Source organism: Cryptotermes secundus, unplaced genomic scaffold (genome assembly GCF_002891405.2).
Source record: "Cryptotermes secundus unplaced genomic scaffold, Csec_1.0 scaffold1170, whole genome shotgun sequence".
Lineage (NCBI taxonomy): Eukaryota > Metazoa > Arthropoda > Insecta > Blattodea > Kalotermitidae > Cryptotermes > Cryptotermes secundus.
The window spans coordinates 652379-670333 of NW_019738365.1; the positions used below are offsets into that span (position 1 = coordinate 652379).

General features: G+C 40.4%; 1 protein-coding gene across 2 annotated transcripts in view; it reads right to left on the minus strand.

Annotated features, from left to right (window-relative positions):
- Positions 1-369: 369 nt before the first annotated feature.
- The window catches only part of LOC111870996 (hemicentin-2), a 536304-nt gene continuing 518718 nt past the window's right edge, over positions 370-17955 (minus strand). For both annotated transcript variants that reach the window (XM_023863701.2, XM_023863702.2), the window contains exons 12-14: positions 10005-10328; positions 1833-1987; positions 370-591 (exon numbers count right to left, since the gene is read on the minus strand). In XM_023863701.2, coding sequence (XP_023719469.1) covers positions 442-591; positions 1833-1987; positions 10005-10328 — 629 coding nt within the window. In that variant the 3' untranslated portion in view covers positions 370-441. The remainder of the gene's footprint in view (positions 592-1832; positions 1988-10004; positions 10329-17955) is intronic.

The following is a 17955-nucleotide window of genomic DNA, read 5'->3' on the forward strand; positions in this document are numbered from 1 at the left end:
TTCAATTAACCCAATCTTTCCAGCCGCACTATGGCCCTGGGATCGACTCAGCCTCTAACAGAAATGAATACCAGGAATCTTCGTCGGGGATAAAGGGCGGCCGGCGTGTAAGACTGACAACCTCGCCGCCATCTGTGAGTCGATTGTCTGGAGAAAATGTGGGAACATCAACATCTCACAACCCTATGGGCCTTCATTGCCTGTTACAGGGGTAGCTTTTTTTTTTTTAGCTTTTATTCTCTTATCTTAGAAAACAATTCGTTCTATTAATTTAAATCGAAGACTACAGCATAAATATATGATCCCATATCATATACGAATAGGAAATAATTCAGGTCTGGTGTAAGAATTCTAATATAACAGTTTTCTCATGCATATTGTTATTTTTATTTGTTTTTTATTATTTACAATATAAATGTCTGGCAGGGGAGGACAATGTCTCTATATACAGCTCTCTTGCATCCTGTGAGATGCGGTCACGACTTCCGGTCCGAGTTTGTGCATCAGAGGCGCCGACGACGTCAGCGTCTCGGGACCTGCGCTTAGAGGGCTGGACGCCGTTACGCCCTTGTGCGCACGCAGATTGCATACCTAAAAAGGGCCAATACAGGCAACGATTTATATCTGCACACAGTATGAACACAACAGAGTCCACACAATTTACTAAATAAATCAATGTCAGGTTTACGTTGAATCCAAGTTAGCTACGTGCGCCTCATAGCTACATGGATCCGAATTTCTACTTTAAATTAAGTGGCTGAGATATAAACGTGTCAGAAATAACTCACAATGACACATGCTCTTTGATTTGTGTAGTAACAAAGTTGCATAATAAAACACTGAAGAATTTATGCAAAACCAATAGTTACACTGTAAATTTATATGCAGCCCAACTACTATGACGGTAGGAGATTGGTTCGCAGGATATCCACCAGTACTGTGTTAACTGAAGAAATTACACAAACAGGAAGACATTCGGGAGTAGTAGGCATGTAATAATTTTGAAAATGGCGGTCTTGACTATGTTTTCGGTTACTGTTCCTACATTTAGGTGATTCACACTGGTGGCTCGAACAAGGTTCCTTCCAGACGTTAAATTAACGTCATCAATTGAAATGACTGTCAAAGAAAGGGTTGTGGCCTATTCTAGGCAATCACATAATGTTACAGGTAAGTCAAGGGGAATCACAAAATGTTAAGAGGGCCTTAGAACCGTATGCCGTAATTGACTAATATTACTATAGCGCTGTATTTCAGAATATTGAAATAATTTCTAATGAGATGTATAGGAACATTTTTTTTCCTTGGCACTACAGCCCCATTGGGCCTAGGCCTACCTCCATGAACTCCGTTCACTTCGGTTTTTGTAGATCTTACACATTCGGTAGGACTCCTTGGGCGGGTGATCAGCCCGTCGCAAGGCCTCTACCTGTACACAAACACAGAAAAACGCATACACACAAACTAAACACCCATGCCCTGAGTGGGATTCGAACCCACGATCCCGGTTTCCAAGCGAGCGAAGACAGTACATGCCTTAGACCGCTCGGCTACCGTGACCGGCAGTATAGGAACAAATAACCTCTATGAATTCCTAGGCGCAAGTTCTGTTATCTATAAAGAAAAATTAATTTAAATAATAATAATCTCTTATATTGCACAATAAATGACGTGAAAGAATTTGTATATAAATTGTCACAAATATCTGTCCGACACATATTCACGGTTGCGTATGAATTTTGTGTTTGTTCAGTACTAAAAGCAAACAAGGCGCAGTCTCAGAGAAACTATCTCGAAGCAGCACAGAAGTGAAAGGGGCATCCAATACTTACACTGTTTACTTGGTTGTTGTGAATATCTTTGGCAAGATGGCGGTGGTTGAGCTCTTCCCTTAGAATTCCCTCTTCGTCTTCTGTGTCATTCTTTTTCCGACGCCGTTGTGGGGGAGTCTTATACATCTTCATGAAGCCCTTCAGGGGACGCCTTTCTATAAAACGAAAGATTAAATCTCAAGTTCTATTACGTAAGTGCCCCTAGTCTTTGAAATTCATGAGAGCAAAGTATGAACATTGAGTGTTTCCAAAATCACGACAGAAAAATAAACTTCACACAAGAGGAAAGATGTAGTTACTTCACTTCGAAGCACAGAAAATTTACAAATGTGTTCTTAAGGAATTAACATAAAATACGAGGGACTTACGCCCAACTAGTGAGAACATACATACGAAGGGGGCACAAACATGGCAGCAGCGAAAGGAAAATGATGCGAGAGTTTCGTTCTTGAAGAAACACATTTTAGTGAGAACAACGACATGCGGTAGCACGAATTTATATATATTTTTTAATTTTAGAACATAACAATTCTACTTGATCTGTTGTATGAACGAAACTTATGATCTAGCACAGTGCGACAGTTTCAATAAGTGAACATTTTTCTGAAGATGGCCATGTTTCTATCCATACTTATCTTCTCATATTGACCCAAGCAGTGAGAGTGCTGCATGGAATTTAAAAAATTGACCGTGTAATTGCCTACAAATATCTTGTTCATGTTTAGGCTATTAGTCCAGACCATAAAATTAAGTATGGTGTTAACGGGAGATGTGACAGGCATGGGTGAGATTAAAAATTTAATTTGTTTTGTCCGGAAACTTCAACGAAAGTGGTAGCTTGGAAGAGCCTCCTGCTGATATGAAATAATAATGCAATTTGAAGGTATAGTGTATAAGGAAGTGTATTTGACTCAATGACGTCAGGATAAGGAACAAATGTTTGACTTTTGTGCACATGATAATGAACGTTTGGGATCATTCAATTAATTACTGATACACATTACGCATTTCAGGTGAAACTATATATACATATACAATTTTATACATACATACATACATATGCATGCGTGTGTATGTGTGTGTGTGTGTGTGTGTCAAGAATTATTGGCACAGATCACCTAGGCCAAAATTCTACTAGCCAGACATTTCTTCACAGGAGAAACCGCCCCTACCTGCGATTCTTTAATTACTTCGCCCCATCCTACCACCTCCACAAAACGTATTATATATATAATATTTATATCATATAATATGTACATAAGCTTCAATTTACTTCGGAAATTTTCTGTACGGTATCTGTGGAGAAATAGGAAATCTATCGACGGAAAAAGAAACTATGTTTAATAACGAATAAATTCGAGGATATTTCCTCTAACCAACCTTGATCTCTCTCTTGTCAGGGGCTAGCAAACGCGTGAATTTGTTGAGTGCGAGCGCACTCACACACAGACACACAACTGGACTGGATGCCAGTACACCGAATAATTTTTCTTGGCTTTTAGGCTAGGTCTTGATAAGCACCTCCAAACAGGAGCCTGTCTTTCAGTCTACCTTGTATAATCATGCTCTCACCTCAGCGCATTAAACTGCATATTTAATTTTGCTAATCATCGGAAATAATGTTGTGCTAATGCGTACGAACTGTCTTTACTCGCTTGGAAACCGGGATCGTGGGTTCGAATCCCACTCAGGGCATGGATGTTTAGTTTGTGTGTGCGCGTTTTTCTGTGTTTGTGTACAGGTAGAGGCCTTGCGACGAGCTGATCACCCGCCCAAGGAGTCCTACCGAATGTGTAAGATCTAGAAAAACCGAAGTGAACGGAGAAGTTCATGGAGGTAGGCCTAGGCCCACTGGGACTGTAGTGCTTCTTAAAGAAAAGAAGAAGAAGAAGAATGCGTACGAATGATATTGAAATTAAACTGTGGGAAAGCTCAACGTCTCAACTGTTGGCAAACATCCTATTCAAAATTTTTCTCTCAGTTTCAACTGCTTTAAAGTTGAATGTATCTGTTCTACGTTTTTGTACATTCTCCCATTGCTTTCCACATGAATTGGTTTAGCAGAAATAGATAGGACCTATTTTTCTCGTATTTACGAAGCAGTTATGAGAACATACAGTACATTTAGGAGTGCCTGTTTTACTGCCTCTGAGTTAAAAGTGTTAAGGATTGAAATATGCATAAGCATAAATGTACATGTTGTTTTTACGTAGCTTTCGCTCATGAATGCAGGATTGGAGCTTTGAGAGAGGGGATTTAATTATTCACGTTTATTTCTTCTCGGTTTATTTAAACAATCATTAAATTATAATACTATGTAGCCTCAAAAGATAGACGCTGATAAGAAAGAGAACGTAATTGAAAACTAGAAAAAAATGCATAATCAAGAGCTTCATAATTTTCACAACCCATCACACGCAATTAAGTATATCAAAGCAAAGGGACGATTGGTGGAGTGCATAGTACGCGTGAGATATATGAAAAAATTTCTACAAAACGCAGACATAGGCGTAAGCAATAGAGTAATATTAAAGTGGAAATTAAAGAGACATGGTGAAAGGTTGTGGCCTGGATTGATGGGAACATATACTTCTAGAAGTCGACATCATACAGTTTGGTAAAGAGGCTTGACATCACGTGGTTTCATATGCCATAAGACAGTAATATTCATTATCATTGTCATGGCAGCCTCATGCACCACATGGATTTTTGTGGCTCAGGACAGAGTAAAGTAGCGCGCTTTTAGGAACACAAATCTTGTACTTTTATATAGGACGTGAAGCTTTCCTACCAGCTGATCGCCTACTTGATCCTCAAGAAGGAATTTTCAGCATTTACTTGGTCATTTCTCTAGTCTCGATATGATATTATCAGAGACAGATGGACTCATGAGCGAGTTCAATCTTACTGTAAATTCTAGAGCGCATATACACGGAAGGGCTAGAGCTCCTTCCTTCCTTTGTTTTGAAAACTTGGTTACTACAATTCCACTTCACCCCCCTTCGTTTCCTTTGCCATTATCACAATTGCTATCATTACTGCCGCAGTCTGTACTGCTCCGGAGATATTAGGATGCAAACTTCCAGAAGGCGCTAGGTTATAGAACTAGATGGTATTAAAAGCAGAGGCATATAGACAATATTACTGCAATATATGGCACCAGGTTCGAGTGCAGAATTTCTTAATGCAGCTACTGCAGCTAATAGCATGACACTCCTCTTGCATGTCTCTAGTAAATTTCTTATTGGAAATTAGCAGTGAATGACACTTCACTGTACAGTTAAGACACAAGATAGCACAGTCGGTACAGCGACCTGGACGGCCAGGGTTCAATTTCTCGCAGGGGCAAAGGATCTTTCTGTACTGCACGCCGTCCAGACCGGCTCTGGGGCTCAGAGTGTCTTATCCAATGGATACTGGAGGATTTTCCACGGAGATAAAGCGGCTGTAGTGTGAAGCTGACCTCTCACTTCCACGTAGTTAAACATCAACAATGGTGGAGCTATACCTCCATTATCCCATTCGTCTTCACGGGGTGGTTAATTAAGCACACCGACAAGTTTACCTTATTATACAGTTACCGATACCTAAAGGGTTCAGATGTAAGTGGCGACGTGTGGTTTGGTAGATGAATATAAAGGTTTCGGAGAAACGTGCTGCATTCATCCTCAGGGTAGAGCAATATACCAGGCTTCGAAGGACGTGGTTCTGATATAGGGTAGGAGTGGTGGAACCAAAAGGAGACGAGACTGAAGTGGCACGAAGTGCAGGTACGCAATCATAATACTTGGGGGGGGGGGAGCAAGAAAGTGGTGAAGCAGAGATAAGCAACAGAAGCTAAATGGATAATAAATAAAATAATTTAAAAGATTAAGTTCATATTGTGACGTAAACATAATTAATAATAATATAAAATGAGATGATAGAAGAAAAATTTGGAGAAAATATGCATGGATTAAGGAAATTATTATGTATTGCATTTTATAAAGATAATGTTTATTAGAGAGAAGGCCATGCATCTCTTCCTACATGAAATTATTTAGTTTTGTATTACATTTTATTACATTCTCTGGTGAGTTTTATACACATTCATTTCAAAACATTTCTACCTAGAGAGGAATTAATAAATTATAAACGCTATATTTATTCTCTCTCGCTTGTCTTAATTTCGTTCACTCTTATTCAAACAAATCACTGACTATACGTCAGCTCATGGAACAGGGTCGTTGTTCTGAAGTTAATTTTCTTTCAACTACTTAATTCCTCTTCTTTATGATTCATAATTGTTTTCACCAGAGGTCTCCACTATTCCCTATCCCGAGCCAAACGAATCCAGTCCACATTCTCAAACAGTGGTTCTTTAAGATCCAGTTTGTATTATAAACTGTGGTGACTGGATTAAGCACACTGTGTCAGAAAGTATGAACATTTAGAGGATCCACACATAGCTGAAATTATGAAGAATATTTTCACAGTTATGTTTTCATAAATGTCATTTACTGGAAGGATCATTAAGCACTTACATCTATAATTAATAACATCGCCGGTGCTATGACAGGTACCGCATTGAAATAATTTTCATAGTTACTATTATTTACAGACCCACCAATTGACCCTAGTAAGAAGGTTGGTCTAGAAGTAAACAACTAGAGAACCAAGTACATGCTGCTGTCTCGTCACTATAATGCAGGAGAAAATAGGAACATAAAGTTAGTTACAGTCCTTTGAAAATGTGGAACAGTTCAGATATTTGGGAAGGACTATAAGAAATCGAACCTTGCGACGAGCTGATCACCCGCCCAAGGAGTCCTACCGTATGTGTAAGATCTAGAAAAACCGAAGTGAACGGAGCTCATGGAGGTAGGCCTAGGCACACTGGGGCTGTAGTGCCAAGGAAAAAATATAAGAAATCTAAACCTGATTCAGGAGGAAATTAAGAGGAGACTAAATTCGGATAATGCTTGTTACCATTCAGTCCATAACTTTTTGTCTTCATGTCTGACGTCTAAAAAAGTAAAAATTAGAATATATAAAACTATACTTTTGCCTGTGAATTTGTATGGATGTATAAATCGGTCTCTGATATTAAGGGCGGAGCACGGACTGAGGGTGTCTGAGAACAGGGTACTGGGAAGAATATTTGGACCTAAGAGGGATGAAGTGACAGGAGGTTGGAGAAAACTGCATAATGAGGGGTTTCATGACTTGTACTCTTCTCCAAGTATAATTACTCGTGGAATGATTAGGTCAAGGAGGATGAGATGGGTAGGGAATGCAGCGAGCATGGAGAAGAGAATGCATATGGGATTTTGTTAGGAAAGTCCTAGACGTAGTTGGGAGGATAATATTAAGATGGATCTTAGAGTGATAGGATGAGGTGGTACGAAGTGTATTGATATGGCTCAGGATAGGGACCGGTAGATGGGGTTTGCTGTGGTATGAAATCAGTCTGTATTTTAGATCGACAGGAAGAGCAGTTTTGTGTCTGGAAAAGAGTTTCTGTACTTTCCTCTCAATCTTCGCTGTACGTTCTCTGAACAAGGGTTCATAAACCCCGGACTCTAGCAAAGTGCTCAACTTTACCTTGTATTTGGCTTCATCCAACACCACCATGCAGTTGTCTTTGTCTGCCTGAAGGATCTTAATATCTTTGTTAAGCCTTGAAAATTTCACGGCTTTCAACCCCTTTATCGCACGATTACATCCGATCAGCTATCACCCAAAGAAAAATAAGGGTTTCAGCCACAGTCCAAGGAAATGGGGTTCTACTTAACATCGATTTTTTTTTATAATAAGAGAATGTGACTGAATTATAAACGATATTTCTGGTTTTAAAATTCAGAATTGAAAATATTTTTCTACGTATCTAATCAACTGTACTGAGAAAATATTTGGATACACACGCTTCAGTAATTTTATAGACTTAATTCAAATCCATACAGCCATTTACTTTTCTCTATTTTGCAAAATGTAATTTATTTTCGTGTCACCCAGTACAGAGTCATTCTAATGTAAGGGAAGATCCATATATTATTTCACTTGCGTAACCTTCCCTGATGTTGTAGTCAAGAGATGATGATGATGATGATGATGACGATGATGATATCTCTACAATTCTATTTCAACTTGAGAGCTACGCTAATGTTCTAAAAGATTCAAGATAAAATAAATGGAATTGTATTGTATTTCCTTTCGATCTTTTTTAAGAAATCAACGTTGCCTCTTCCTACTCTCTTCGGCAATATCTCATTCTACTTTCTCGTAGTTTATGGCCACAGGCATGAATAAGTCTCTTTCTAAGTGTATGTGAAATACGACAATTAGCGGGAGAGCATATGCACCACCCATTGTTTTCTAGGTCTATCTATATAACTTACATAGACGTACACTCTAGAGTAAGCATGAATCAATGAGAGATGCAATGGGAGATAATGAAGAACGAAAAAGAACAAGTGAAAGAGGCAGAAAGGAACGTAGAAGATGAGTAAAGAAGTACTTTAACGTAGGCACTGCATAATTCGCTAGCATAAAACTACACAGAAACCAACGTCGTACTGTATGTAGTTTGCGTTACGGCATGGCTCCATTTTGCAACCCCAAGGAAGCAGCTGCAATAGCAAACACCAAACCCACCCCTTCGCTCCCTCTCAACGTTTTATGCCTCTAGCTGTTGTGTTTTATGAAGTCATTGGGCAAACAGCAGCCAAGAGACAAGAAAAATGATAAGGCAGTGTGCATTCATAACAGGACATTAGACTGTGTTATACAGTCAGGGTATAGGCAGAAGCCTAACTATAAAGGTTCGGCCACACAGAGCGCTACGCTATGTTCGCTATGTTCGCTACGTACGCTGTGTACACTCTGCGACGCAGCTAACATATGGAACACAGCGTAAGTAGCGTACGGAAGTCTGTGTGGCATGTCATATTGGTAATAAAGGGAGATATTTTTCTGTTCGTATAGCGAACATAGCATACGTAGCGTGCGTCGCGTACGTAGCGCTCTGTGTGTCCGAACCTTAACACTGGTATGAATTAGAACTCTTTTTATAACAAAAGTTAAAATTCACTACATTTTCTAATAATTCAGGTTGGAATGTCGAAGTTTTGAGGTTAATAATGCTAAAAATGAAGCTGTAATTGATGAAAAGCTACAATTTTAAAAGGAGGTATGTTGTTTGATACGGTTGTACGCTCTGCGTGAAAGATAAAATTCGAATGTGTTATATTGGCCTAAATTTAGTAAAATGAAAGAGAAACGGATACAGAAATTTACGTGGCATACATATAATACAAAAATATACTTCACAAAGGTATCTAGGTTCGAGTCTGTTACACTTTGCAGCGTGCAATGCAGGTACCCGAGAGCTAGACATAAAAAAATTGTCAGCATTCCACATTTTCTGTGCAATGAAATCTTCCTTCATTTCAGTGGTAAATATTTTATGCTCAGCCTCTTAAAATGTAAGGATTTAATTTTACGAAAATCATGTCATTCTCCTAGTCTTTTGTTTATATTTAAAAAAGACGGGTGCTGCTATATGAACACAACAGTCGCGGAAGGCCAAAGGCCGAAAATAATTGGTCTTTAGCTTGTGTTGTTTACTTTTGGTTTGCGACACGCTGCGGTCTAGTACGTTGTTACGAAAGTTTTGGGCAAAATTTGGCACCCACAATTTAGCATTTTCTGAAAACAGCGATAGCTGTTTCCTCAGAAACGTAAGGAATTACCAGACCAAACAGTGTCAACTCCCCCCGGTCCTAAAAAACAACAAACGAAATCAAAATCTTGACCGTCAGAAAATGAATCCTTCTCCGCATATGCAGAGGACGAATTAATATATTACATATTTTTTAATTCTAGAACATAACAATTCTACTTGATCTGTTGAAGGCAAGAAACTGAAATTTGTGGAAATGCATTAAAGCATAATTATAACACGTGCTTTGTTGAGACTTCAATATAAAGACGGGTTATTAAATGGATTTACTAAGATGTTATACTGCTTTATTTCCTATTAAATATCATTATGTCCGTTCAGTTTCACACTGTTTTAATATTCTGTTTGGGCAATAAGTTCCTGCTTCTCTGAACCCTTGTGTGCGCAGGAACGTCTAGCCAGAACCTCCACTAACCATCTCATATGGCAATCATTTTTTCTTGTCAACATACCGTATTTGTTTGGGATAATGTCGGGGTCCGTATCCTCCGTGGTCCGGTGGTCGGCAGCAACGATGACGCCTCCAGTTGAGGAAGCTGTTGGGTTGAGCGGTGTGGTATGTCCCGCGCCTGCGCAACCGCCATCAGCCGACACAGGATCATCTGCCTGATGTAACGCAGCTTCCAACTGGCTCAGCTTTGCCTGGCGGGGATGACGACGGTGCTGGTGACGTCGATAAAGTGCCACAACAACTGCACACACTACCACAAGCAGTCCCACTGCAGTGGCAATCAAACCAGTGAGCACGGGGTTCATGGGAAGAGAAGCAGATGGTCCTGGAGACATACACAAGTTATTTCGATATCGGCCAGAAACAAAATTAGCTGCTTGCAGCTGCGAAAAGGCTTCATCTCACATTATCAGAATGGTTTCAAGTGCCAGTACCGTATGTCAAGTACATGCAGTTTGCAAGTATAATGACATTTCAGATGACCCAATTTAACGTATACAGGCGTTCCTGGACTTATAATATTCGTGATAAAGGAAGGAACAATAATAACATTCAACAGCACAACATAACTCGGCACTGATCAAAGGTGGCATATAATACTCGTGCTTTAAGCCAATGATGTATCGAAATTGATGAAAACGTTTAGAACTATAACTGACTGATATGTTATATTATTCTCCATTTCCCCAGGCTATGACGTCTTATATGCCCCGATTTCACTTGTAAAATCACGAGACTGTATTTCCTAAGATCGATGGTGAGTTACGGAATGGTTTTCCTAACGCGTTTTGTAAGAAATTAGATACTAACCTATTCAGTTATTCAGTATAGAGGGGGTGGGTTTCCCCATGCACCGCGACTAATAGTCTATTGTACGTCCCCCTTTAATTTCTACTGTCGCCATACCCTACCGATACTGGTGCCGACTATCTCCCCTATCTGCCAGTGAGGTCGGCCCTCTACTGGCAGTGGTAACCGATAATTCTCCCCTTTCTGCCAGCGAGGTCGGCCCTCTACTGGCATTGGTACCCGATAACTTCCCCATCTACCGGAGGCATTGGAAACTACTTGGGCGGGAAACTTTTGCCTAATTTTGCTCAGAGGTCTCCTAGAGACATGATGATCTTTTACGTGTGCCGTAAATCTACGACACGGGACCCACGGCTTAAAGTCCCTCCCGGAGGACTTGTTCCCTGAATTTTTCCGCCCTTAAAAATTCCACGACCTCCGCCGGGTTTGAACCCTCGTAACTTGAGTCATGAGGTGGGAACGTAACCCCTAGACTACGGAGGCCGCTTAGATACTAACCTAAAAAAGAACTTGTGGGAAATATTTGTTACTTATGTTTCGCTTAAAATGTTTCAGTCTGTATGCCTGTTCTTGGGTTAGGAGGAACTACAAATTATTTATTATATTACGCTACATTTTTAAGGTTATCAATAGGTTCTTCATTTAATATACCCGAACTAACCGACAGAAAGTTGTGCATATGAGATTTATCATGTAATCGTAATTTAACGATTTCGAGATAGATTGTCAAACAAAAAAATTAAGAATTTCGGAGCAGAATTACTAATTTCCTCCTGCGCAGATGTGAGTTTTAAAGACCCATTATTGTTATGTATTTCTTGTCATTTTTGTGAAAAATTTATTACTTAAATGAAGAATATTTCTATATCTAGCAAATACAATCTCAAATTTTCTCATGAGCGACATGTTTGTAATGGCTGACTCACAAACAACATTCCACACGTTGTCATCCTAGCAACTGCCCAGCGTTCATTAATCATCGTATCTTCAACATTATCGTCTCGACATTAGGAACGAACTAAAATAACCTAATCAAAAACGCCATACACATTTTGTAGGGATCTTTTTGAACATCGTTACAAAATTTTACCTGCCCTGTTCAAATTACTCGTCATTTATCGCCATCAAACTAAAAGCTAAAGCAAGTTTTTGCACGCCTGCATATTAGTTTCACTTTTCACAAAAACAGTAAAAACGCAAGGTAAAGCTATCCTTGTAACAGGACATGAAGGCCCATAGGGTTGTGAAACGCCGAGGTTCCCACATTTTCTCTAGAAAATCAACTCATAGATGGCAGTAAGGTTGTCAGCCTTACACACCCTTACGCCACCCTTTACCCCCCAGGAAGATTCCTAGTACTCATTTCTGTTAGAGGCTGAGTCGACCCCAGGGCCATAGTGCGGCTGGAATGAGTAGGTAAATTAAAAAAAATTCACCCAATCGGGATTCGAATCCGCGACCTTCCAGCTTGTAGCATAGTGCCTCAACCAACTACACTACCGCGTGCCCCTATTCGAAAACGTATTGAGGCACGTATTTTCAAGGCCATGAATTAAATGGCCGTCGCTCCAGACTCACAAGTTCATTGGAAAGCCATGTTGTTATTACTGATAGTGAAAACTAAGTTATGACTTTGGGGTGACCTCCAGTGACATAATATACATAAAATTTTTCGTTAAAGTCACTTATCTAGTTAACACCTTGAAATAGGGGATATTAAGACAGGCAGACGGACACACACACAGACTGTGTTGACCTCAAACCTTTTTTCCTCCTAGAAAGAGGTTAGGCCAATAAGAATATAATGAAAAATCAGAATAAAGCAGAAGTTGTAAACAAACATCAATTGAAACATAAACACTATGTAAATCTGTAGAACTTGAGATTTTCAGAGCGGTGGTTATGAAGAATTCTATCTTCTGGGATGTAACGCCGTACACACTAGGCTTCTTAAGAATTGTGCATAATTTTCGAGAAGATGTAACCATGCAACATTGCAGGACCAAGAATGAAGCGGCGGTCATGTCATTACAGAACGTAGTGTACTCAGGTTCCATTTTGGGAGGCCTAAAGACATGAGCGCCGGTCACGGTAGCCGAGCGGTCTAAGGCATGTACTGTCTTCGCTCGCTTGGAAACCGGGATCGTGGGTTCGAATCCCACTCAGGGCATGGATGTTTAGTGTGTGTGCGTTCTTCTGTGTTTGTGTACAGGTAGAGGCCTTGCGACGAGCTGATCACCCGCCCAAGGAGTCCTACCGAATGTGTAAGATCTAGAAAAACCGAAGTGAACGGAGAAGTTCATGGAGGTAGACCTAGGCCCACAGGGGCTGTATTGCCAAGGGGGAAAAAAAAAGACATGAGCGTTCGAAGTATTACTTACATCGGTCGACTGGTTCGAAAGCTTTGGGCCATATAAAAACACGGACATAATAATACCACCACATTATGTTTCCTAATAAAATGCGGTAATTAAGCTGTAAACGGAACAGTTAAACAGTAGCTGCCTCCTTGGCCTCCTCTTCCACCTTGAAGATGGAGGCAGTACATTCGTCCACAATATTGGAAAAATTCTTTGACAATGCACGGTGTCAGATTCCAGATGACAATGTTGTTCAGAGCTGCGAAAACCTACGATCTAACAAGTGATACATTCAATGATCACAGTGATTTAAAGGGTTAAACATCTTAGAAACAAGCGCAGATATGCGAAACCAGAGAATAACCTGCTGTTCAACTTTCTTTCTTTCTTCCCTCTTCCTCCTCTTCCTCCTCCTTGTAGTATGTATTTTAGTCTACTCATAATTTCATAAAATACTGCACTCATTTGACAAGGTCTACTTTTCAGATACTTGTTTAATTACAAAACTGGTACAGTGTGTTGCTTGTTAGGAAACACGGACTGCAATACTAGGCAAGACGTTCGAAGTGTTTCATCGGGAGGCAAACCCGCAAACACGAAATCTGGCTTCACCAGTCCTTGTAATGACGACCACTGCTAGGAACCGGGTTATGCAACTGTCACACTAGATCCTCTGCTGAGAGGGGGACTGTACTCAAATCCCGTCTACTTGAGATGTGGTCAGTTCAGAAGCAGGGGATGATTCGCTTGCAGTTTCTGACATGTGAAAACAAGTTTCCGGATTATGGGTTCCCATTTTCGCACCAACCTCTCAAGACACCATGTAGACGAACGAATCTACAAATGTATTACACTGAGGACAGAATATACTCCGAAGTATCATATTAAAATGTGTTTCAGTATTTCAAAAGAGACCGTAATTCAGTTTATATCAATTTTTATATATAATATTCCTTCACCAACCCTTTCCAACTCCTCCATCACCATCATAAAAAATGCCAATATTTTTCAGGCCATATTTTCGTTTACTCTGTTCTTCCCCTATCCTTGTTTCTTTGATCCTCCCATCTCTTGCCTTCCTATATTTCTTCTTTCTCCATTTTCTTCTATCTTTTTTACTTACATAGTGTCGATTCTCATTTCCATATTTTAGTAACGGCTCATGTATAATTCACGGTGTCACCATCTTTGAATGCCTTTTCCAGCGATTTGGATATGTCATGGTCCGTAACAAGCCCCTTCTAGCAACTAAGAGAAAAGAAAAACTGGATGGATAGAGCTACTAAAGCAGGATGCTCGTGTGTCATGATACAAACTGCCACTACTAACAAGAATTTCACCCCTTTCCTGCTCAACCCTACAATCCCTCATACACAACAACCACTTTCGAATTCTCAAAGGTCCGGATACTCAAAGCACAGAACACAACTTCTCCTTCTTCTCTCTGAAACAGTTCTACCTCCACCCCAGCAACCCCTTCACCCTCACCATGTACACCCCTTCTAGAAACCATCAAAATCTTATGAAGTAAAGAAAAGAAAACAACACTGGCGATGCTTCAAGTCTAAACCAGGTCGTCTTTTGCATACGAAATAACAGAATGATCAGTTACGGCACGAGGTAGCAGAAAAAGGCATAAACAACATTTTAAGTATAAAAACACCAAGAATGCCACAGAAAACAAATTACTAAGCGTCAGTGTAATGCAGATGAGAGCCATTTCAGCTAAGATACTCTTCTTGACTAGTGAGCATATGAGTAAAAAGGTCGAGAATATGGGATCCAGATTTAAGAAATGCATTCTTCCCCCTGACGATGTAAAATTCATTTCTTGTCATACAGACAATAAGCCACGTAGTGTGCTTGCCGTGGGTGCAGTGAATAACTTAATAGACATCCGGTACGATTTAATAATTAAGATGAAATATTTATGTGTTCTAAGGTAACGGTATAGAAGACAGATTCAATATAGACATAAATAAAAATAATAATGTTTTAAATCACTGTTCATAATTTTATTATCGAAAGACTGATACGCTAAGATAGCTGAGTTATAGGTAATAGGAGTATACAAGTATAGTCATGATTTATGTGCGATTATAGACGGGGTTTGGACCGGTGAATGGATTTACTGACCAGTTGTATCCACGCCTCTGAATTACGTACAAGCAATTACAGCGCTATCGCCGATTCCCACACTTTACAAATCACTACACGCTAAATCTTCTCCGGCCTGCTGTGACTTCACCAGTAATTTCCTGGCAATGGCTTTAACATTGCAGATTCTTCAGTTTCACGCGCTCATGTCGTCGATCTAGGCGAATAACCCGCAACTGAACTGTTAACTGAAATATAGCGCCATCTCTTCTCAGCCTTCCTTGCAGAACTCAACTCTCGACTAACTGGGTAGCCACAGCTGTCCTCGACACGGACCAAGCAGAAAACATAAATCCAATATTATTGTAGAGGCGTGTTTACCGCGACGGTACATAGCAACAGTCGCGGTGCGGACCACACAGAAAACACTCCGTTTGCAACAGTAACTCCATTGTTGCTTTCTCACCCGTTTCTACGGTAACGTGTTCACCAAGCTGTTACCCAGAAACGGTCGTTGTTTATAGAGTCCCCTCTTAGCAACGGTTCTGTATGCCACAATATAAAATGGTGTAGCAGAAATCAGATGTAAATGGATTCATACACTCATCGCTCGATACAGCCAGTATGTAAATATTATTTGCAATTCAGTTCTATTCTTCCGTGCTTACACAGTAAATTAACTCAATCTCGTAGGATATTAAAATGTGTTACTTTATGGTTTCCGGCAAAAGTCGAGATGAAAGAGTTCTCCAGGTCCGTTGTAATATTATAACTACCGTGGGCACACAAATGCAATGAGCTAGCCACTGAGCAAGAGCTCATTAAATATGCAGACGGAGGCAATGAGAAGTGCTCGGTGTTTACACTGGGAAAGGCTGCGAACAGGAAGATTCGAAAATTTCGTCACATTAAAGTCTGTAGTTAACACACGAAAGTGATTACAACCGCACACAGTTGTTTACTGTAAATAAGTTATTTATCCTGCAATAATAAGTGTGAATAGGCACGGAACATCCGGTCTAGAAAACCGAAATTAACGGCCGTGGTGATTCGTTGCACTGACCACGTGACACCCTCTATCGGCTAAAGTTGGCATTAACTTCCCCGCTTTGACGTAACATACAGATTGTACGCAGTTCTTCTTGAGTTGTCAATAGGAATACACGAATATGAAAGGTACTTCCCCTTGATAGCTATACAGATGCAAAACGGGATATTTTCTCTTTAATAAAACATTATTATTATTTTGTCTTTTATAAGAAAAATGTGGCTCACTCACTCACTCATGGAGCTCAGCCCTCCTTGAGAAGCTGCCAATTGGGCAGCTACTCAAGAACTTTCCAGCATTTTATGGAACCCGAAGGTTCATTACCGTGCTCACACGAGCCTTCCACCGGTCCCTATCCTGAGTCAGATCAACCCAATCCACACCATACCATCCTATCTCCCTAAGACCCATTTTAATATTGTCCGCCCACCTAAGTCTTGATCTTCCAAGTGGTCTCCTTCCTTCCGGCTTTCCCGCCATTATCTTACATGCATTGCTCCTCCACAATTTGTGCTACATGTCCTGCCCATTATCATCCTTGATTTGATCATTTTAATTAGACTTGGAGAAGGGTACATGTTACGAAGCTCCTCATTATGAAGTTTTCTCTAACCTCCTGTCACTTCATCTCTCTTCGTTCCAAATATTCTCCTCAACACCCTGTTCTCAAACACCCTCAGTCTATATTCCCCTCTTAAAGTCAGAGCCCAAGTTTCACACCCATATAAAACCACATGCAAAATTGTAATTTTGTATATAAGATAACTGCGGCAGTCAATAAAATACGGCAACAGCCCTAACAGTGGAATTGCATGGAGCATGTACTCATGTGGCTTTGTTTTTAGCATACAGCTTCGGTTTTGAAAGGGCCCAGAATCCAATCAAGGTGGTTGAAAATTAAAATAACAAGAAATGTCATCAGTAAAGTGACAAACAAACGAAAAGTGGAGTACATATAACTTCAGCCATGTCGCGTATACTGAACATACTCCAGAGAGTGGTCGTTAATATCACAAAATATTGAAAGAAAAAACAGTTCTTTGACTGATATTCTCCTGATAGTATTCTCGAGTGCTGTGACGTGTAGGAAGAAAACAGCGCTATCTGCAACACTACGTGCCGTCTCTTGTCCCTTTCATGCGGCCGTTCTACAGTGTGATAAGCAGGCCAGTGTGTGACGTTCTTCTGTGCTACTCCATACTGCCAATTGTCTTAAACGCTACCAGACTTCACCACAAGCGAACATGATGGAAATTCCTTGTCCATGCAGTTAGGCTTACTACAAGAGCAACGCTATTAGCACGTCCGCCGGTCACGGTAGCCGAGCGGTCTAAGGAATGAACTGTCCTCGCTCACTCGGAAGCCGGGATCGTGGGTTCGGATCCGACTCAGGGCATGGATGTTTGGTGTGCGTATGTGTTTATTCTGTGCCTCTGTTGTTCTGTGATTATTATTTTTTATTGCTAGTGGGGTGGGAGTAAGTCCCTTGTACTGCGGCCACTTCTGGCCTAACGTACCAGCCCCAGATGATAGGTGAGGGTGACTGTGGAGCAATTGGTGGAATGAAGATGGGCAGGGGATACCGAAGTACTCGGAGAAAACCTGCCCCAGCGCCACTTTGTCCACCACAAATACCG